Consider the following 22,486-nt stretch of genomic DNA (forward strand, 5'->3'; position numbering starts at 1 on the left):
TGCGCTAGGCTGAGCGCACGCTATTGCACCAGCCCCTCCATTCAGTGTTCTCTGCATTTTCAGCTTCCAGTGCTGGTTTGATCTTCTTTATAGCCGTTGCTTTAACCCCGTCCTCCCCTCCTGGCATTTTCTCCTCTGGTCTCTGCTGCTGTAGTTCTTCCGGTTCGGTGCAGAGGTGAAAGGAGATACAGAATCTTTCCCTCCCCCCTTCCTCCAGGGTGAACTGCCTGCATCTGTCGGCTCAGCGGCCTGGGACGGGAGGGCAGGAGGAAAACAGGCAACAATTAATACAGCAAACTGATTTCTTTCAGGAAATGTCAAGGCACACGCCCTTGAAAAAGGATCAAACCATATAAATTACAGCATTTGTTGGGATGCAGCAAAACAGTTCAGCTCGCTTCAGGCACATAAGTAGAATATCATTTCTTATTAACAGGAATCATTATGCAAATCAAAGAAACAAAAACAAAAATGTTTGCCCTGAGAAGCAAGAAACTAAGCTGCCACTACAGTGTAACTTGTCCTAGAAGGGTGGTTTGTTTTTTTTTAAGTGAGGCATGGGTGGCTGGGGGGGACCATTGCTGTTTAGAGCGATAAGGCACTTCTGAGAAGCTTACAATTGGTAAAATAAGCTGACTTCTTCCATAGGGGAAGGAAAAAAGGTCAAAGATGGGACGGTATTTTGTATTTCTAGACTGCCTTTCCGATTTTAACTCAAGGTGGTTCATGTAATCTTTGTCCTAAAGAGCTTGGGATCTAGGCTGGTACCTGAGGCAGTGGGAATTAAAATGTCTTGCCCAAGGTCATAAGGAGCATCAGCAGGGGAACTGGGACTTGAACCCTGGTTTCCAGACCATTGCGCTATGCACTAGCTCACTCTACACATGGGTTCAGTGCTAGAGAACCTCTAAGCATTTAGACATTTTAATAAGAAATTATCAAGCCAGTCCTCAGGACACACGTAACTAGTCAGGGTCTCAGGATATCCACAATGACTATGCATGAGATAGATTTGCATACAATGGAGGGGGGTGCATGCAAATCTACCTCATGCATATTCTTTGTCAATATCCTGAAAACAGACTGGCTAAATGTGTCATGAGGACTGGGTTAAGAACCCTGATAAACAGTGCTGACAAACTTTTGATAAATGGATCCTAATATTTAATGGTTCTTTTGCTTTCTCCCATTTATGCCTTCTCATAGAGAAATCAGGTCTACAAATCCATGCATGTCATGGAGTAAAAACCCAGCACCAGATCCCACTGGTCCTGAAAAATCAGAGCCAATTGGGAACAGTGGGTTTGGTGACTATGGATTACAGGGTCTGCTTCTTCACGTTTGTGAAATATCTGTTCACATTTGTGGTGCATCCCATTCCTCTAGAAAAGTGACAGAGCTGTGGGTGGGGGAGTGCAGAAAGAAAGCAGATCGTAAACGTCCATCCTGGAGCAGGACTCATAGTCCCAGAGAAGCAGTGGAACCTTGTGTTCCTATTCTAAAAGCAGCCCAGCTGGGGGTCCTTCCACTCAAATGACCTGCATTTCCTTAGGCTGTCTCATTACTGAGGATCATGAGGTTGCTAGGTCTCGTTTCCTTTTCCCTGACAAATTTTGACAAAATGGGCAGTTTTTGCTAACAGCCTCGTTGCCTAGCTATAGTTTAAGCATTCATCTCAAGCCGTAGTCCAAAAACATTTGCAGATATTCTGAAAATTGCATCTAGACAGAGTTTAAATCTATCCACTGCCCCAGAATTAAGGTGAACCGATGTGTCCAAGTCAGACTACTGATCCGTTCCTCAGAGATGCTCAGAGTGAAGTCTCAGCTTGCTGGAGGTTCTAGAACAAGTCATCTGCCCCTCTATCTCCTTCCTGTACTATAATCCCTATCACCTTTGCCCTTATCTGCTTTTCTCTATCCCACCTTCCAATACATCCCACTAGCTGTCAGAAACTTGCTAATCCAGATGCAGACAGCTCTCGGCATTCCACTTTTCCCAGTTTTGTGGCAGTTGCTCTGCTGGTCAATTACCGTATGTAGCTCGTCTCTCTTTCTAAGGATTGGATGATTCAACTGGTGTGGATACGGCCTGTCATTCTTCCCGTGACTGACATCATGCACTCAATTTGGTGCACGTGTGGCTTGTCCCTTTTCCTGTGGCCAGTGGCATGGGCTCTGCTCATTGAGCGTGCAACTTATCATTCTTCATGCAGCTGGTAGATGGGCTCTACAGGTCAGGTGCATATCATTAATTCTACCTTCTGCTCTCCAGTCCCTAGCAGGAACGTGAGAGATGAGCCCCTGACTCTACTGAATTCTAAAAAGTGTGTTCCAGCTTATTTCTTAAAATGGCTGTATCCCTATTTGCCCGCCCCCTTTTTCTTGTGTTCCTCCCCTAATGAATATGCTTTGCTACAAAAGAGCCCTGTTAGACCAAGGGCTGCATGGGAAGACTTCTGCAGCCTAATCAGATCTGTGCCTTTACCAGGTTTTTAACCTATACAGAGCCCTTCCATGAGACATTGAGCCTATAACTGCCTGCCAGGCAGGAGATGTGAACCCTAAAATGTCCTCCAAACAGATCTAGCCTCCATGCAAAGAGTTTAGGTTTCCTGGAATATTTCACAATACAGAAATGTCTGCAGTTGTTAGGTAACCACAGTAGGACAGTCCCTGTATCACTAAATTGTTTAAACCTTCTCTCTTTGTAAGGTGGAAGGTGCATTGCAAAGTCCAGATTCCATGCATGGCTACAACTATCAATATATTTTTCCATGTAGTGCATTAATTCTTAAAAACTATATTAGCGTCATGAGATCATCAGGTCTTCAGCAAAGGTCCCCAGCTTTCTCCAGTCAGCTCTACATGATTGTAAAGGACAGCCACTGTAAAAAACACAGAATGACAATACAAAACACAAGTCAAAAAACTAATTCGATCTTAGAATCAAAGACAAGTAGTTGCCCCAAAAAATTCCCTGATACCAATCGAATTTTCACTTGAGACCACAGTGAGCACACCAGCTGCTTTTATAACCTTGTGGGGGAGGAGGAGGCAAAGTCCCTTCCATGAGAAACCGTCACACCTGACCCTCACAATTACAAACTTTCAAGTCTGCTGAATTCTCTCTAGCTTGTAATTCCCATGATCTGTGACTTATTAATGGGATACCTTGAGACCCTCGCAACAGGTAACAGTATTGCAACTGATGTTGGAATCTGCCCAGCTTCAGCTGCCAAATCTTCGACCACTCTTCAAGCTTTCTTACATCACTTTTCATTCTCTCTAATCCTTCAGGTGTGTGCACTCTGTTGCAGATCTTAGTATCATCTACAAACAGACAAACTTTACCTTCTATCGCTTCCCCAATGTTGCTCACAAAGATATTGAATAGATTTGGTCTCAAAACTGATCCTTGAGGCAATCTACTGCACCCTGTTCTCTTTTCTGAGTAGGTTCCACCCCCTTTATCATTTTTGTTGCCCTTCTCTGCATCTGTTGTAGTTCTACTCTCTTTCTTGAAATAGGGGTGACCAGAACTGCGCACAATACTCATAGGGGCAGATTTTAAAACCTGGGCGCGGGCGCAGATTTGTTTGCGCAACCTGGCGCAAACAAATCTACGCCCGATTTTATAACATACGCGTGCAGCCGCGCGCTTGTTATAAAATCCAGGGTCGGCGCGTGCAAGGGGGTGCACAATTGTGCAACTTGCATGCGCCAAGCTGCGCAGCCTGCCTCTGTTCCCTCCCGCCCCCCCGCACCTTCCCCTACCTAACCCGCCCCCCAGCCCTATCTAGAACCCCCCCTTACCTTTGTTGAAGAAGTTACGCCTGCCGGCTGATGGCCACTGTGCCTGGAGGCTCAGGCCACGCCCTGCCCTGTGCCCCGCGCCCCGGACCGTCCACGCCCTGCCCCTTTTTGCAAGCTCCAGGACATACGCGCATCCTGGGGTTTGTGCGCGCCGCCGAGCCTATGCAAGATAGGCTCGGTGCGCGCAGGGGGAGGCAGGGGTAGGTTTTCCGGGGTTGCGCGCATATCTTACGCGCTCAACCCTTTGAAAATCTTCCCCATAGTGCAATCGCACCGTGGATCAATACATGGATCTCAGCTTTTGACAAACAAAATGCTTATAGAAAAAACAATTCCTTATAGATGAAAGCTTAAAGGAGCTTAAAATTCCAGCAGATTCTCAAACTTGCTTGCAAAAGAGCTAAAAAAAAACCCCCAAAACAACTCCTTTAGAAAATCTCAAAGAATTATAAAGTAGGAGGTGCTGTTTGGAGTTTTCCCTCAGATATAGTTTGCACTCCAAGATGGCCACTGAAAGGTCAGTGATAGAACTTTTAGTTGACCTGGTTTTTACAGGGCTGGATACATGGATATGAGGAATGGTGAAGAGCCCAAAATCGGTTCAAATTATGCAACTGTAAAGATATATTGTATGTACATGGCCAGGAAGTGCCAGCAATCTTACCCTTTTAATGAATACTGATATAACGTCCTCTGGTTGATCATCTAAGCCTGGCAGACTGCAAGGGCATTGGTAGTGGAAGGTAAAAGGTGAATGGAAAGGGATAAGCTAAAGATCAGTTCATTGGGACCAGAGCTGCTTCTACTGGATGGGCATTGGTGAAAACATCCTAAACCTTGAGATGTGGGTACTTGTGGCTCATGGGATCTGTGGATCCCTTAAAAAACCAAACAAAACAGGATCTCACCAGCTATTAAACAGGGGCATTCCTACTTAGAAATGTAGTTTGTTTATTTATTTAAAAATGTTCATATTTCTCCTATAACAATAAATGTGCTACCAAAAATATTTACAAAAATCAGGCATCACATCATTGGTGTGTTGGAAGCATTTTGTTCTCTCTGCTACTCAGCTGCCAGCACTGGGACTTAACCATGTCCTCTGTGACTCAGACATCGCTCACTGGAGCTTCATTTATGTTCCAATTTTGTGATATTTGGACTAGGGAGCCTGAAACCCAAGGATGCCTAATGGTCTCCCTCCAGCAGTTAGAGCAGACTGGATGTAACAAGGCCCTTTCCACCGTCAACTCAAAAAGCCATCGTCTTTGACAGCGAAGATGCAGAGTTTACTGTTCTAATCAAATCTCAACATTGCTTTCCACTTTTCCATTTGTTTTTGCAATTCCAGTTGGACAGTTTAATGAGGTGGGTGATGTTACCTGTTCAACACTGTTAGAGCCAAGGGGTGGGGTTGGGGTTAAGGGTTCTTATCTATCAAAGTGTAAATAAATAAAGAAGAGATGCGAGTTAGCTACGTGTCAAAGGAACCCCTAGCACCCAAGAGTTCCCTGAATTCCTTCCAGTTCCAAGTTACTATCGTGTGTAAGCTCAATCCCTCCAGTCTGACTTACACTGAGGAGAGGGAGTTCTATGCTTCCAGTCTTCTCCGTATCCAGCTGCTCAAATATTTCTGTGGAAGACAGAGAAACAGATTAGCATGTGAGTATCACATGGCAAGAAAACGTCTCATGTCCTAGTCGTGCCCATCTGCATGTCTGTCCAGTCTGTCTGTGCCCCCCGCCCCCTCCCCCGTTGGTCGGACCAGCAAAGGGAGGAAAGGAAAACTGAGTTTTGGGAGTCATCGCTCGGACACCACAGCATCCGCACTCCCCAGGCGAGCAGCTGCCAGTGGGTGCTGGGGCGATGAAAGGTCTATGCCAGCTGACCGAGCCCTGGAGACGGCTGGCACTGCTCCTGCTAGAGGGCGCTGGGCTGGCAACAGCAGTCACAGCCATGGAATCTGCGGTCGGCCACGCAGAGTTGGACGGGCCCGAACGGGGGAGTCGCACCCAGCCAAGCTTGCGGGGGAAAGAACGTCCGTTAGATCTGTACACTCCCAGGCTGCGCAGCACTTCCAACTTAATTGCACTTTGGATTGGTTTTGCCAAACGCCATCTAACGTTTGTTTGTTCCACCACAGATGCTTTATCAAGCTGTACCTGGTAAACTGAATGCATTTGGCAGTGCAGGAGAAGTCGCTTATGCCCGAGTTCAGCTGCAGATACTGAGGCCTTATTGCTGTGGTGAAAGAGTTTAAAAATTTGGTCTGTGCCCGGGCTGTTTTCCACTGCAAGCTAACCAGCTGGAAAAGGCTGGCGACCATGACAGTTGTGGCTTCATTCAGAGCCACTCTGTCCAAGACAGACGCTTCCCGGAGCCAGGAAATGCTGCTAGGACTCTCTGCTACCTCCAACAGGCTCGCTCTCTCTGTTCACTCCACAGAGGATTTCCTCTGTCACGATTCCTTCCAGGAGACCCCAATGCTTGGAAATCCTTGCTCCCCAAATAACTCTCCCACCACAGACTACACCGAGCTCCTCTCCTGTGCACCTCATTGCAGTGGATGGGTCCTCTGAAAGTAAGGCTCAGGCCAGCCATACTCTTTCTCCTCTTCCAGTGGTGAGCACTTTCCCCAAACCTGAGAGGGTTTCTTCTTTCGTTTCTCCTCGGGGAAACAAAAGACTTCTCCACCTTAGGGAAGAGAGCTTCTGCTCTCACATGCTCCCTCCTCCGGCTAACTTCCCTTTGAGTGTTTTTTTTTCCCTTTAAGACCGTTCCATTAAAGGCTCACCTAAGCGGGGCGGCTTCAGAAGCTGGAATGTCCCAAGTGCCTGTCTCTGAAGTAGCGACAGTAACTCTGGCTTTGCCTACGTTTAGTCTTACTTTCCTTACATAAATCCTAACTCTTGAATCCTGCACAGAAGAGAAGGAAAACCAGGACGAGTTTGGTGTCATGGACGTGAGCCCTTGGGCTGTGGCACGGTTGACACAACCCAGCAGGAGCACCTACTAGGCCCACGCCGATTGGATTGGAGGATTGGAGGCAAGAGCTTCATGTGCCAGCAATGTTCCCCGCAAGTTGGGCCCTTGCACTCCAGGGGGCCAGCAGGTCTTAAGTGAAAGTCCCGTAAGGAGCGATCTGGCGAAGTCGAGTCTCGGGCAGTAGTCAGGGCCGGCAGCAAGCGACGGGCGTCCAGGCCCGGGTCAAGGTCGGGGCAGGCAGCAGGAAACTAGCTCGAGGTTCCAAGCTAAGGTCGGGGGCAGGTGGTAGTATCCAAAGCTGGGCTCAGAACCAGAAATCGAGCAGAGGACTGCAAACAAGACCAGGCAGGAACCCCAAGGAAAGGCAGCACAAGGCACACAAAGCAAGGCAGGGCAGAAAGAAGCAGGCCAAAGGCCAACAGGAATGAGAGAGAAACACGCACTTCACAGCAGGAAGGAGGACCTGTTGCCGAGGTGAAGCACTGGAGCGCGACCAAGGTTTAAACAGCTGGACCGCTGCTGTTGTCATGGAGCGCCAGCTGCAGCGTTTCCTGCCCACGCACCTAGGAGGCCCCGGGGAGCTGGGCGGACAGTGTCTCTGCCTCGGTGGCGTGGAGGACTGGAGGTGAGGGCGGCCGGTCGCGGGCTATCCCGCAGCCGGCCAAAACATTACATTCATTTTGTGCCTGAGGCCTGCTCTCCCCCTCTTCTGTCCCACACCCTGACTCTGGAAACCACAGCAAGGAGCAGGGGACAGATGGACTTACTGAACATGATCTCCAGCCGAATCAGGCATTTGACAAAGTTATCAAAATCCACATTGAGATCTTCATCAGCAAACCGGGCGACAATCAGCTGGAACAAGTTAGAGGTCAACTTGAAGCCTACGAAGATAAAAATAAAACGCACCATTACATTTTAGATAGTGTCCTTCCATCAACTGCTTCTGTAACAAGAGTAGGAAGGGTCCTGCAAGGTCAGTGCACAGAATTCACCCAGTTAACAGCTAAACATTTTGATTTAGCACACTCACGGAGAGACCACTGAGCCTAAAAGAATTCTACATATTTGCATTTTAATAAGCTCTCATTTTCAGGATAACCATATTTTGAAAATGAATCTGTTGCAAATGAGTGTATTCATTGGGATATCCTGAAAACACAACCTGTTTTTGGGGGGTCTCTAGAATGAGATTTTGGAACTTCTTATAGAATGGAAGGGCTGCCGGATTTTCCGCAGATCTGAGGTTGCCTGGAAGGTTTTAAGACCATCTCTGCAGGTGTCACTCCAACTTGGATAATATGCACGGCTTAAAAGACTCCATGCAAGTAAATGCCTAACATTAGAACAAATTATTTTGGAGGGATGCATGTTTTTTTTACACGTGTGTGTGCATACTCCAATGATGTGTCCTTTGGGCTGGGTGCATGTGTAAGGGGTCTCCTCTGCCCTGCCGTGCTGCCGAGCTATGGTGTCTCTCTGCACAGGGAGATCTTTAGGCCCTTGCTGGTCTTCTCTTCTGTGTAGCTTGGACGAGTTGTTCGGTCGCTGGAATCCTTGGTGTGTGCTGAATGTTATGGGGCTGTGAACCTGCCGGTAACCTGATAAAAGTGCGAGGTGTTTTGCCTTGTGGATGTCTGGATGATTTCTGCAGATCCCCCTCTGACTGTGCAGGGCAGGAGACCAATTTTCCCCTCTCACTCGGTGCTTGCCCAACGCAAGTGTCCCTAGATCGCATCAAGTAACTCCACAAGTAAAGCACATCTCATTCTAGTTTTATCTGTAAGAAATGTATTTGTCAGGAGATTAAAAGCTCAGGCCATTAAGAGGGGGTAGCTCGTTTTTTTAAATATGATAACTGGAAAAGTCAGCTTAAGACAAGCACCTTGCTTTTATGAGAAATCTCTGAAGCTCAGTGGAATAAAATGACTTGCTCAAGGTCACACAGTGACTGAGGCACAGAGGGGGACAAAATAACGTGATCAGGGTCCCTCAGAGAGACAGTGGTATTAGTGAGCCTTGAACTTGTGTCCCGAATCACAAGCCAGGGCTGTGAACATTAGCTCCCTCCTCTCCCGCACAAAGGTTTTTGGCCTCTGGCACAGAAAGAGAAATATGGCAGCAGAAGAATAAGTCCATATGGCCCATCCAGTCTGCCCATCCGCCCAACTCATTTGGCTTTGCAATTCCCATCACTCCCTCGGAGAGCCCCTGTAATTATCCCCTGCTTTCTTGAATTCAGATACTGGTTTTGTCTTCCCCCATCTCCACTGGGAGGTTGTTGCATGTATCCCCCACCCTCCCTGTAAATAAATATTTCCAAAGATTACTCCTGAGTCTACCCCCTTTCACCCTCATCCCATGACCTCTCATTCTAGAGCCTCCTCTCTTTTGAAACCTTGGAGGCATTTAAATGTTTCTATCATATCGCCCCATCACAACTTTCCTCCTAGGTTATACATGTTTAGGTCTTCAAGTCTGTCCCCATGTGCTTTAGAACGAAGACCAGTAATCATTTTAGTTGCCACCCTCTGGACCGACTCCAAGCGGTTTATATCCTTCAGAAGGTGCGGCCTCCAGAATTGTGCACAGTAATCCAAGTGAGGTTTCACCAGGGATTATGCTGGCCAAGCATCTTCCTGGCTTTTTCTGTCACTTTACCTATCTGTTTGGCCACCTTAAGCTCATCAGAGAGGATGACATCCAGATCCCACTTTTCTTTTGAGCTTAGAATTTCTCCTCCATTACTGTACCTCCCCCTTGAGTTTTTGCAGCCTGAATGCATAACTCTGCATTTTTTTTTAGCATTAAATCTTTTAGCTGCCAGACCCTAGACATTCCTTGAGCTTCGCTAGGTCTTTCCTCATGGTTTCCACACCATCCAGGCTGTCTACTCTGTTGCAGATTTTTGTTTCGTCTGCAAAAAGACAAACCTTTCCCCACAATCCTTCCGTTATGTCACTCATGAAAATGCTGAAAACAACCAATCCAAGGACTGATCCCTGAGGCACACTTCTAGGAACACCACCCTCCTCAGAGAAAACTCCATTTACCACCACCTTATGTCACCTCCCACTCAGTCAGTTTCTAAGCGAGACAGTCACTCTAGGTCCCATACCAAGGGCACTCAATGTATTTATAAGTTGCCCATGCAGAACCATGTCAAAGGCCTTAGTGAAATCCAAGTATATTACGTCTAGCGTTCTCCTTTGATCCAACTCTCTGGTCACCTATTCAAAGAAATTGAGCAGATTTGTCTGACGAGATCGCTCTCTGGTAAACCCACGCTGTCTTGGTTTTTGCAAATCACTGGATTCCAGAAATTGCACTATCCTCTGTTTTAGCAGTGATCCCATTAATCTGCTCACCAGAGAGGTCAGACTGACCAGCCTGATGTTCCCAGCCTCCCCCTTATTTCCACTTTTATGAATAGGAGCCATATCCTCTCTTTTCCAGTCCTCCAGAACTATTCCTGACTCTAGAGAAGTATTGATAAGGTCAATCACTGAAACTGCCAGGACTTTAAGTTCTCTTAATACCCTTGGATGTATCCCATCCGGTCTCACCACCTTATCTACTTTGAGCAATTTAATTCAAATCAGGAAAGCGGACATTAAATTTTATTAAATAACATTTTAAAAAAATGTAATTAGCACTTCATGAACACACCTTTCTAATAAGAGGTTGTGGTTCACCTCACTTCCAGTCTTATTTGTGTTTGTTTTATGTGGTCCTGCTCCTGTCACAGTGAACACCGAACAGAAATATTTGTTAAGCAATTTCGCTTTCTCCTCAGCAGCCTCTACACATGCCTCCCCTTCACCTCTGTCTCACAAATGCAACTTTTGCACTTCCTTCTATCACGAACATATCTAAAAAAAAAAAAAATCTTGTCCCCCTCACCATTTTATTCTATTTTCTATCGTTTTAAATTTTGCATTCCTATTTTCCCAGCTTCTCTTAGCTTTTCCAGATATTGCCACCTGTCTTCCTTTTTCTGCAATTTCTTAGAATTTATAAGCACTAACCTTTTCTCCCTTACCTTTTCAGCTACATTAGAAAACCATAGCAGTCTCTATTTCTTCTTTCCTTTATTTACTCTCCTAACAAAAAGGTTACTTCCCCTTGTAATATTTCCTTTTAGTTTTGCCCGCTGCTATTTTCCATTCCCTGCATTTTCCCACCCACCTTGAGGTACGCCTTCATTTTAACAAAGTTAGTTTCCTTGAAGTCTAGGACCCTTGCCTTCATCTCCTGCTCTCTGATACTGAACCACACCCTCCGGTGATCACTGGATCCCAGATGAGCGTCCACCGTATCAGAGACTGTCCTCGTTGGTAAGTACCAGGTCCGGTATCACCCCCCTGCCGTGTGGGTTCCATTACCAATTTACAGAACAATTTTACTTGTAGTGCTTGGTTCTGATGCAGCTCCTGCTTCCTTCACCTGCTTCATCCATACCTTTTTTTCATGTAAACAACCAAGGAACAGATATAAATGGGAAAAAAATAAAACCTGTCACAAGCCTTAGCGTTTAGGCCCTACAGAAGGTTTTCCCTAAAGGTCGGCTTACAGAGAGAGGCTGACTGTGCCTCCAGGGTGTACATATTTAGATCCTTCAGCCTCTCCTCACTGGAAGGCCTACGAGGAGAGGCTGGAGAATCCACAGTAAATGTGCTATACTGTGGAGCAGTGGCGTAGCCACGGGTGGGCCTGGGTGGGCAGGTGCCCACCCAACTTAGACCCAGGCCCACCCAACTGGCACCGGAACTGCAAGGCTGTCGCGGGATCCCATCCCCGCGACAGCGAACAAGAGAGCCCACGCCTCGCGCGCCATCACGGCACACATGGGGAAGCGCTGCTGCGGCCGTATGGCCAACCGGTCTTCCTGTTGAGGGGGGGGGGGCGGAAGCGCCGCGGGCAGCTTCCGCTTCCTCCCCCCAATGCAGGAAGATCAGCTGCCTCTCCTGCTGCCACCCGTTCTCCTGCTATCTTCGGGGCCGCCGAACTTCCTGTTTGGGGGTGGGGAGCGGAAGCGCCGCGGGCAGCTTCCGCTTCCTCCCCCCCAATGCAGGAAGATCAGCTGCCTCTCCTGCTGCCACCCGTTCTGCTATCTTCGGACCAAACGGCCTGCCGAACTTTCTGTTTGGGGGAGCGGAAGCACCGCGCACAGCTTCCGCTTTCTCCCCCAAAGCAGGAAGATCAGCTGCCTCTCCTGCTGCCACCGGCCTCCTGCTATCTTCGGGCGTCGGGCCATATGGTCCGCCGATCTTCCTGCTTGGGGGGGGGGGGAGGGAGGAAGCGGACGTTGTGCGCTGCGCTTCCGCTCCCCCCCTCCTGACAGGAAGTTCGGACGCCCGAAGATAGCAGGAGTCCGGTGGCAGCAGGAGAGGCAGCTGATCTTCCTGCTCTGGTGGAGAAAGCGGAAGCTGTGCACGTGCTTGAATGTGTATGTGTGGATGAGAATGGGAGTGTGTGTGGGTGAAAACTGGAGCCTGGGTGTGTATGTGGGTGAGAATGGAAGCTTGAATATGTGGGTGAATGGGAGCTCGAATGTGTGTATGTGTGGTTGAGAATGGGAGCCTGGGTTTGTGGGTGGGTGAGAATGGGAGCTTGAATGTGTATATATGGGTGATAAATGAGAGCCTGGGTTTGTGTGGGTGGGTGAGAATGGAAGCTTGAATATGTGGATAAGAATGGGTGCTTGAATGTGTGTATGTGTGGGTGAGAATAGTACCTTAAATGTGTATATGTATGAATGAGAATGGGAGCTTGAAAATGTGTGGGTGAGACTGGGAGCATGGGTTTGTGGGTGAGAATGGGAGTCTGGGTTTATGTGTGTGGGTGAGAATGGGTGCCTGAATGTGCGTCTGTGTGTGCATAAGAATATAAGCCTGGGGAGGGGTGAGAAAGTGAGAACTTGAATGTGAGCTTGGGGGGGGGGGGGAGAGCATATGAGAGTGAGAGCTTGAGTGTGTGAGAGGGAGTCTGTGAGAGAAAGCGTGTATGTGTGTGTGTGTGTGTGTGTGTGTGTGTGGAAGGGAAGAAGACAGTAATAGAAGAAAGACACTGAAAAGGAATTAGGAAATGAGCTATAAGGGAAAAAATGGGAAAAAGAGACCAGGACCAACTGATTAGAAAAATACAAAGATCAGACAACAAAGGTAAAAATATATATCTCTATTTTGAGATGTTAGCAATTTAAATATAAGCAACACAACCGCTCTCTCAAAATTTATGGACAGGTAGGAGCCGTGTATAAAATCGTAATAATAAGAAGGCTAAAGTACCACAAATCACCGTGAATTATGTTTGTATCATTAAGTAAACCTCATACTTAGGCGTAGATGTGAATGCTATGCTGCATAATTTGGCATTATTTATCAGTAAATAAACAACTAGTAGACCTGCATGCCTACAGCCCACCCATGTTAACCTTGTGCCCACCCAAAAAATCAATTCTGGCTACGCCACTGCTGTGGAGGAGAGGAGGTGCAGGGGAGATATGATACTTTCAGAGACCTGACAGCTTTAATCATGCACGGCCATCAAATCTTTTCCCTTGGAAAGAAAACTGCAGAACTAGGGGGGTCACAGTATGAAACTCCAAGGGGGTCGACTGGAAACCAACCATCAGAAAATATTTATTCATGCTGAGGTAGATTTTAAAAACATACGCGCGCGCGTACTTTTGTTCACGCACCAGGCGCGAACAAAAGTACGTTGGATTTTATAAGATACACTCGGCCACGCCCCCGGACCACCCACACACCCCCAGGACATGCCCCCGATTCCTAACCGCGCCCCCTGGCCACGCCCCCGACCGCCCCTTTTTGCAAGCCCCGGGACTTACGCGCGTCCCGGGGCTTGCGTGCGCCGCCGAGCCTATGCAAAATAGGTTGGCGCGCGCAGGGGGGGTTGGGGTAGGTTTTCGGGGGGTACACGCGTATCTTACACTCGTACCCCTTTGAAAATCTGCCCCAGAGTGTGGTAGATGCCTGGCATGCCCTCCCAGAAGAGGTGGTGAAGATGAGAACGATAATGGAATTCAAAAGGACACGGGATAAGCCCTGTGGCTCCCTCCAGCACAGAGGATGGAAATGGAACAACGAGGTAACCTATATTAACTTTAGGAGTAACACCTTCTGCATGGGGACAACTTACCCAGAGCACCAGTTACTAACCGTAACAGTAGGCACGGGGTAACCTGCACAGAGCGGCAGTTACCAAGAAAAGCAACTTGCTGGGCAGACTGGATGGACCTTTTGGTCTTTATCCGCTGTCATTTACTATGTTACTGCGCTATTAACGGGCAAATCAAGGAATCACATTGGCTAATTGGTCTGAAAAGGTCTCCTCTTGGGCAATATAGGCCAACTGAAATTTAGTTTCTTAGTATCCTTTAGTCAAGAAGAAGCTGGAGAAGTTTAAAATAAGATGTACAATAGACAAAAAGAAAGAGAAGGGAATTGAGCCTGTGCCTTATTCACCTGCTTCTTCCAAGGCTTTCCGCATCTCGTAGGAGTTCATGAGACCAGAGTGATCCACATCGATGCACTTGTAAATTTTCTGTAAGACATGAATATGACTTTTCAGGATGCAGTGAGAAAGACTCGCATTCTGGGGAGGGGAGGGAGGAGATGGCCCAGACCGGATAGAAGATGCTATAGGGGAACCTGGAGGTAAGACAGTAACATCGAAAGCAATTTTCAAAGACAATGTAAAATGCATAAATAGCCTTTTACAGAACTGCCCACCTGATATGCAACTAAACTTACTCATTTACGTCCTGTAGCCTTATCCCAGGCATTTTATTTTTCAATTCTGCAGCACCAAGGAAAGTTGTAGAACCTAAGGGTCATGATGTGAAGCTCGGAGGGGGGGGAAGGCTTTGGAAACAATGTCAGGAAATATTTTTTTTCACAGAAAGGGTGGAGGACACCTGGAATGCCCTTCTGGAGGAGGTGATGGAGACAAAAAAGGTAGCAGAATTTAAAAAAAAAAAAAAAAAAAAATTAGTGTGGGATAAGCACAGAGGAACCACAGTGGAAAGAGGATGGGAATGAAGTCAAGCACAATGCCACGAGGGCTCCAAAAAAAAGCACGGGACTCAAAGAAAACGGAGGGAGGTCCATATTCAGTCGCTGTCCGGAGAGCAAGGTTAGCCGGATAAACTTATCTGGCTACCTTTGGAGGTAGATTCAGTAGGGCAGCCACGCTGGGAAGCAATACATGGACATTGCCATTCCACTGCTACCAATGCTGCTTCTCTTCTGGGCAGGGCCCAGCCCCTGGTCTACAGGAGCAATTTGGCCAGGTCAGGCCAATTCCACAGCAAGGGCTGAATTTTGTAGCCTTTACTGCAGTCGTGAAATCGCAGGAGACCGGGGGGGCGCCCTGGTTCCATTAATTCTGCTGGTAAGCTATTCCAGTTCACCACCTCTCCTATAAAAGAAGAATTTCCTCAGGGTCCTCTCTCCAGCTTCCTATGAATGTTTCTATCATATTCTCTTCCCCTCCCGTCTTCCCGTCAGGTAAGGAGGAAGACAGCATAGATCAGGGGAAGCCAACTCCGGGCCTGGCGTGCCACAAGCAGGCCAGGTTTTCAGGATATCCTCAGTGAATATGCATGAGAGAGATTTGCATGCAACAGGGGCAGTGCATGCAAAATCTATCTCATGCATATTCATTGAGGATATCCTGAAAAAAAAATAGGCCCGCTTGTGGCTCTTGAGGACTGGAGTTGGCCACTTTTTTGTATAGATGAATCTCTCCTAAAGGCAGGATGTACTTTTCATGCTCCTGGTTGCAAGGATGTGTTATGGTAGACTCTGGGGACACAAATCTTGCGTTTAGTCATAACCAAGCTCTGCTTTCGGGGGTTTGTGGCACAGAGGACATACGCATCATCTCACCTGGTATTTCAGAATCTTCGTCCAGAGAATATTGAATTCCTTCAGCCCCAGTTTGCCTGTTCCATCCGACTGGAGGGCAATGCAAGTTAAGGAAAAACGACAGCAGAAAACCACAGTTTTTCCATCAAGTTTAAGAATAACGGCAAATGGGCATGGGCCCTACGACCCCTGGCGCTAAACTAACGAGGCTGGGCCTTATCACAGAAATAGCGCACCCTAGTGCCAGCACTGCAGCTTAATACAGCAGCACCAAGTGCAAGATTTCTGAAAATGCACCACTTAGTCTGATTGTTATTACCACTGCTGCCATAGTGCAATAAAAAACGTGAACAGCAACATTTTTAAATGATCTGTGATGAAAATAGGGGAAAGAACTTGTTTTGAGTTATACGTTGTCGATTAATTAATGCATATTAAAAATGATAAAAAAAACCCCCAGAGCTCATTTTCACTCTGAAGAGAGAAGAGGTTCCCCAGCATAAACTTTTGGGGTTTTTTAATGTATTTATTTTTTTCACTTTTACTTCTTCCTTTTCTCACAACGCAATAGGAATCAGCACAGGGATCCTGGCACCATGGGCCTTCAATGTCAGCTCACTGCCGCTATTCCTAGCAGCCTCGGCCCCCAAGCTCGGATTTAGGAAAGGCAATTCCTAAGACGCCCACAAATATCCAGGCCAAAGAGGAGTGCAACTGAGCCAAGGAGGAGCCTGCTCCAGCTCTCTGGGACAGGGATAGAGGAACCCCTCTCGCCCCCCCTCGCCTCTGGGTGCAAAAATCCTAAATCCGGCCCTGAATGGGCCTAAGGCATCAGGGCTGCCTTCATGGCCCTGAATCTGGGCCACATCCAGAACGTTCTTCTTTATACCTTTGGCTACCTGCCCTTTCATAGTTCCTTTTCTTAACTTTATCCCCACTCCCAGTCGCTCCAGGCCCAACTGGAAACTTTCCGCATGGCAGTGCACTGGGCTGACCCCTCTTATTTTATTTAAACAAAAGTAATAAATCAAAGTGTGACTGAATTTTAGGACCCCCCCCCCCCCTCATCAGTTAGCTAGTGAAGATCACATTTTGTTCTCATCTCCTACCGTGTGTCTGTCACACGTCAGCAGGCCAAACTCTACTCTCTCTCTCGTTCACTTTAAGGGCCCGCCCGCTGTATTAACAGGCGCCGGATTTAAGGTAATCCACATCAGTGTGTGCTCGAGTCAAAAATAGCCTCCACGTGTTTAGGAACGAACCAACGCATGTTTGTTCTAGCTTCTGTGCAACCCGCTTTCTTGTCCTCTTCTTGCCCCCAGCATGGTTCATAATTAGTAATGCTCCGATTATTACCGAGGATGGGGGATGGGCTTGGAGCGTGTGCTGCAGCAAACCTACGACTATTATCTCAATTTCACCGGCCTCCCAATGGGACACTCCGACTATCCACGGCACTGCCACGGGCTGTCCAAGAGCCGGTCAGCCACTTTCAGCTCCAGCACCGTATGTGGCTTCCTCCGCCTGAGGCAGCAGGTCAAACAGCAGCCACTGGCTCGAGACTTTTGGATGCTATCACAAACACTAGGGGGGCACATTTAAAACTAATCGGAGAAAGTTCTTTTTTACTCAACGCACAATTAAACTCTGGAATTTGTTGCCAGAGGATGTGGTTAGTGCAGTTAGTATAGCTGTGTTTAAAAAAGGATTGGATAAGTTATTGGAGGAGAAGTCCATTACCTGCTATTAAGTTCACTTAGAGAATAGCCACTGCCATTAGCAATGGTTACATGGAATAGACTTAGTTTTTGGGTACTTGCCAGGTTCTTTTGGCCTGGATTGGCCTCTGTTGGAAACAGGATGCTGGGCTTGATGGACCCTTGGTCTGACCCAGCATGGCATGTTCTTATGTAATAGCATCACTTTTTGTGTCTAACATTGACAAGCATTAGCCGTGCCATCTGCAGCTCCCTCCCGGTGGCAGTTAAGTTGCACCGACGTGGACGCACTCTTTGACTGGCAGATCCTTTCCACGTGGAGCGCTGCGGCCTCACGTGGGCGAGGCAGCCTGTTCGGCGATTATCTCAGCGTGCCAGGAAAGGACAGGGCCGCGCGTGCAATGGACCTCCCGCGTGCGCAGAAAGCCTGAGGGAAATCAGTTCTATCACAGAGGCCAAGGAGGGACGTGGCCTGGAGATCCCTGCCCTCGGCCAGGACGCTGTGTGTCCATCGTGCAGAAGCTTCACTACTGGCAAGATGAACGCACGGGATAAACCCAATCGACTGAAAGCCTCTTTCACGCAACAAATTTCACAGGAGAGAGGATAAATATTTAACCTGAAGCGGAGGAAATAGATTCATTTTAAAGGATTTCTGGACGCTCTGTGTGGTCATGCTGTTCCTGCGGGTGACTCTCAAAGCCGTTTCGCTGGGTGAAGGCAAACATGCTGGGCTTTGTCTGCACGGCCGTTTCTCCACAGTGAGTGGAAGTCTTCCTGGGAGCGAGATTGGGACATTCCCTAAATTATCAGGGCTAACTCAGCCCCCTCCCTCCCACAGACCAAACTGCAACTAAACTGGCCATTTTGTTTGTTACCGTTTGCATACATCACGTGCTGGCCACTCCTTCTGACGTCTAGCGAGGGGCGGAGGCACAACGTTACACCTTCAAAAACGAAGGTCCATTTACGTGGGTAAAAAAATAAGGGCGAACCTGCCTAAATTAGCCTTATCCTGGGTAAGTGATGTTTTGGCCTCCAGAAAGGTCCGTGTGCATTTTCATAATATGTGGGCTTTTGGCCACACAGAAACAAGGCATTCTGGGCCAGCCCAGTGGCTTGGTGATTGCATGGCCGCCTTGCAGAGGATGTGCCTCAGGTCCTTCCACTTCCTGGGATGGCTGGGGAAGGTGCAGACACAGGGTTTCTGAATGCTGATTTTAGCCTTTTTTTTTTTTTTTAAGGATTATTGCACTTTGGGGGAAAGGAGTGCCACAAACTGAAGTATCGTGTTATGTGCAAAATCACAGGTTATAAAAATATAATTGCGCAGCATAAAGATACATCCAGCAGCTCCACTATGATTCTGCAAGTATTCATGCTGAAGCCATCGGATTTAATGTCTGGGCCTGAAATACACAAAAGACAGTTTGTCACGTGAGTGGAGAGCTCCGCTGCTGTCAGATTTTATTGCAGCATGCACGGAGATTCACAATGAAGACACGGTGGCTTCTTTCCAAACAGGACCTGCGGCGAGCACAAGATGATGGTGGAAGCCCAGTGAGGGGAATCAGAGACTCCCAATGCCACCTGCAGTGTGCTGGGCTGCCAGGCCAGACAGTCAGTCCCGCGGTCCAGGGCTCACTCTGATTTCCCAGCTCCTCTAAAGCCTTCCCTCTGCTTGGTTGCTGAGTCCTAAGACCTGCACTGGGGCTGGAGTTTACCCGACCAACACAAGGACCAGCCCGAGATGTTGTAGTCCACAGGCTTCTGGAACACAGGGGTCCATCCGTTCTTTAGATGTTAAAGCTGTATCTCAACACTTTACCCACAGACCTTAAATTGATGATAGTTCTGAGTAGGTCCAATGGTAACTATTACCTATAGTCGCAAAGAATACCAAAAGTGTCCAAATTAATATTTCTTTCACCAAGCACCTTTAAAGTGAATATGCATACAGGGCTTCATTGACCTTCATCGTAGGCTTCATCGTATAGCATAGTTTCACTTTCACACTCCACCTTATATTTAATCATTGGTCAATACCGATGTATAATTTTTGTTATATTTTAAACTTGCAAATCCTCTCATGTGAACGCCGCCTGTACTGTGCTCTTATAAATCGTGATACCGAATCTTATCAGTCATGTTACTTAGCTTTGTGCATGGAAACCGCTTTGTTCACATAGCCCGGTAAAATCTGTACAGAGCTAAGTAACATGACTGATAAGATTCGGTATCACGATTTATAAGAGCACAGTACAGGCGGCGTTCACATGAGAGGATTTGCAAGTTTAAAATATAACAAAAATTATACATCGGTATTGACCAATGATTAAATATAAGGTGGAGTGTGAAAGTGAAACTATGCTATACGATGAAGCCTACGATGAAGGTCAATGAAGCCCTGTATGCATATTCACTTTAAAGGTGCTTGGTGAAAGAAATATTAATTTGGACACTTTTGGTATTCTTTGCGACTAAAGCTGTATCTCAGCCAGAGGTAGCCTAGTGGTTAGAGCAGTGGGCTATGAACTATGGAAACCAGGGTTCAAATTCCACTCCTGCTCCCTGTAAACTTGGGCAAGTCACTTTACTCTCCATTACCCCAGAGCCCCCTGGAACATGTAAATACCTGCAGTACCTGTGTGTGTAATCTGCTTTGAAGTTTAAAAAGGTGGAATACAAATTAAATAAATCACAACTGATTTACTTGTCTTAAGATGGAAGAGCTCAATCTTTTTGTCTGTGACCCCCAAATCAGTCCAGCTATGCATTTGGAAGTGATATGCTAACAGTTTTGGACAGAGCATGGACAGTATCCTGAAGTATAGGATGAATGGTTTCCAGTGCAATTAAGCTGTGTAAGAAACTTCTCTTTGTAGCTACTACAGTATCTGCGCTTTCTTCTGCATAGAGAGGGCCAAGGTTTATCCTAAGTGGATGTTTTCTTTGGTGCTGGATTCAGATGTTAGAATGGAGCAGCTCATACAGGTGGCATCTGGGTAGTCATATTCCGTTCAGAAATGATACGAAGGGTAGTCAAACATGGCTTGGCCCTTCCCTGGCTTTTCTACCTCCTCTCCACCCAGTGCACAGACACATAAGATCATGAATATTCATTTATGCATATACTGAGCCCCAATGTACTTAGGAAAAAGGGCACTTTACAGCCACAGCACATAATTATTACCCACGTGCAAGAAAATACTACACTAAGCAAGGATTCAATGTGCACTCATTCGTGAGGAAAGCTGCATCCTTTCAGTATCAGGGACTCCAGAAGCAGGGAGAGCCACTTACATTTGGACATCACTTTTTCTAGAATGGTGCAGAGTTCAAAGGCCGAAATTTCAGCATCCTGTGGAGAGACATGGTGCAAAGAGAGAGAGCTGTAAATAATAAGAGAGTGTTCCTAACAAATTAAAAAAAAAGCTTAGCACACAAGAGAGGGGTTAAAAGTCTGCCTCTCCTCTCCAAGAAGAAATGCTTGCAACTGTCTTGGATTTTCTGCCCATTGTTAGTTATTCAACCAATTTTACTGGCTAATAATGAATAGCGGATTGGAAAATTGCATTTAAACATCTTCCAGTTTCTCACACACACACACGTTTCAGAGGGATCCTGGCAGCCAGAACTGGCTGCCGGGTCCCAGCACGAACACATGCATAGGAACCCATTAACACATGCCAGGTTACGCAAACTGTCAAAATGCACATCCGGGTGACTGAGCAGGACACTGCTTCACCTGCCCCATTCATCTGATCCACTCTGGGCTGCTTGCAGGTAGCGGAATATAAAAACATTTCAAGGAATAATATCTCTTTATCTATAAACCATCTCCCCAACCTGGAGAATTATTCCAGCAAGGTTTAGAATTAAAACAATAAAATAAACCTGGGCGCAACTAAAGAAAAACCTGCCCCACTGAGAAGCCCCTGAGGTAGATTCATATTTTTGGAAGATCAATGTGGAAAAATGTTCGTTCTTGGTGGCCAGTTAAAGGGGGGAGGTTAGGTTTCACTCCCAGTGCAGGTGGATGCAGCAGCACTCACAGTCCCTGGAGCAAGGGAGAACCAAGCAGTCGCTTTTTAGTGTCATTATGTGCGTTTTGAACACTTTTGGGAGGGGGACACATGCACACACACGGAGTTTTATAAATAAATAAAATAACCATCGCCATCTAGTGGCTGGTTGAGGAGCAGCGCTGGGAGACCCTCTTAAAGCTGAACGCTCACGCCATCCCATCAGGGCCCCCGCTGGGGCGCAAAGGGTGATATCACCATTTTGCTTCCTGCATTACATTTCCTGCATTCAAAACAAACAATAACATCCCTAATGGGGGACAGGGATTTGTTTTTCCCCTTTGAGAGACTGGTACATATGGGGGCAATTCTGTTCTTTTCTTTTGAAATTATACTAGGATTGTAAAACTGCCCGAGAGTGGGCGCAAGGTATTTATTTATTGTCCAAAGTTGATTACTCACCTTTACACTTCACAGAACAGGGGGGAGGAGGGCACAATAAAAACACAGTAAGATGCAATATGCAAATAACTGGAAACAACCTGAGGAAATGGTGTGAGCGTCCTTCTTATAGGGATGCAGCCGGCCGCTCTCTCCCCCTCAGGAGCTTGCCACGGGAATTGGCCGCCAGAGGAGGGAATATGGGAGCGAGGCAGGGATCACGAGGGCTGAATCTTCCTTACGAGGGCCGAATTGGAAAGGAGCAGAGAGAGCGGCTTTGTAAGCGAGAGTAAAAAAAAAAAAAGGTTGGGAGGTAAACGCTGTAGAGGAAAGAATATTTTAGGGGCTGCAGGGAAGTGGGAGAGTTACATTTGAAAACAAGCCAAAGAGAAAAAAACGGGAAGGAGGAAGGGATAAGAGAGTGGCAGATAATGAGGAATCAGCACTGTACCTGCCCATCGGTCTAAGTGTGCATAGATTTAAAAAAAAAAAAAAAAGTGGAAATGCAGGTTAGTGATCCTGGTGTCACCCGAGCAGCCGCAGCCGCCAGGGACCTTCAAGCTCCTGAATATTTCAGAGCTCTGCCCGGCTCCAGCCTAGACTTTACT

General features: G+C 47.1%; 1 protein-coding gene across 4 annotated transcripts in view; it reads right to left on the minus strand.

The window, feature by feature from the left end:
• Positions 1 to 289: 289 nt before the first annotated feature.
• The window catches only part of CAPN2 (calpain 2), a 98,788-nt gene continuing 76,591 nt past the window's right edge, over positions 290 to 22,486 (minus strand). For all 4 annotated transcript variants that reach the window (XM_029593104.1, XM_029593102.1, XM_029593101.1 and 1 more), the window contains 7 exons: positions 20,716 to 20,773; positions 18,757 to 18,821; positions 15,716 to 15,784; positions 14,291 to 14,369; positions 7,568 to 7,684; positions 5,390 to 5,448; positions 290 to 2,887 (listed from right to left, as the gene is read on the minus strand). In XM_029593104.1, the coding sequence (XP_029448964.1) occupies positions 2,864 to 2,887; positions 5,390 to 5,448; positions 7,568 to 7,684; positions 14,291 to 14,369; positions 15,716 to 15,784; positions 18,757 to 18,821; positions 20,716 to 20,773 (471 nt within the window). In that variant the 3' untranslated portion in view covers positions 290 to 2,863. The remainder of the gene's footprint in view (positions 2,888 to 5,389; positions 5,449 to 7,567; positions 7,685 to 14,290; positions 14,370 to 15,715; positions 15,785 to 18,756; positions 18,822 to 20,715; positions 20,774 to 22,486) is intronic.

Source organism: Rhinatrema bivittatum, chromosome 3 (assembly GCF_901001135.1).
Source record: "Rhinatrema bivittatum chromosome 3, aRhiBiv1.1, whole genome shotgun sequence".
Lineage (NCBI taxonomy): Eukaryota > Metazoa > Chordata > Amphibia > Gymnophiona > Rhinatrematidae > Rhinatrema > Rhinatrema bivittatum.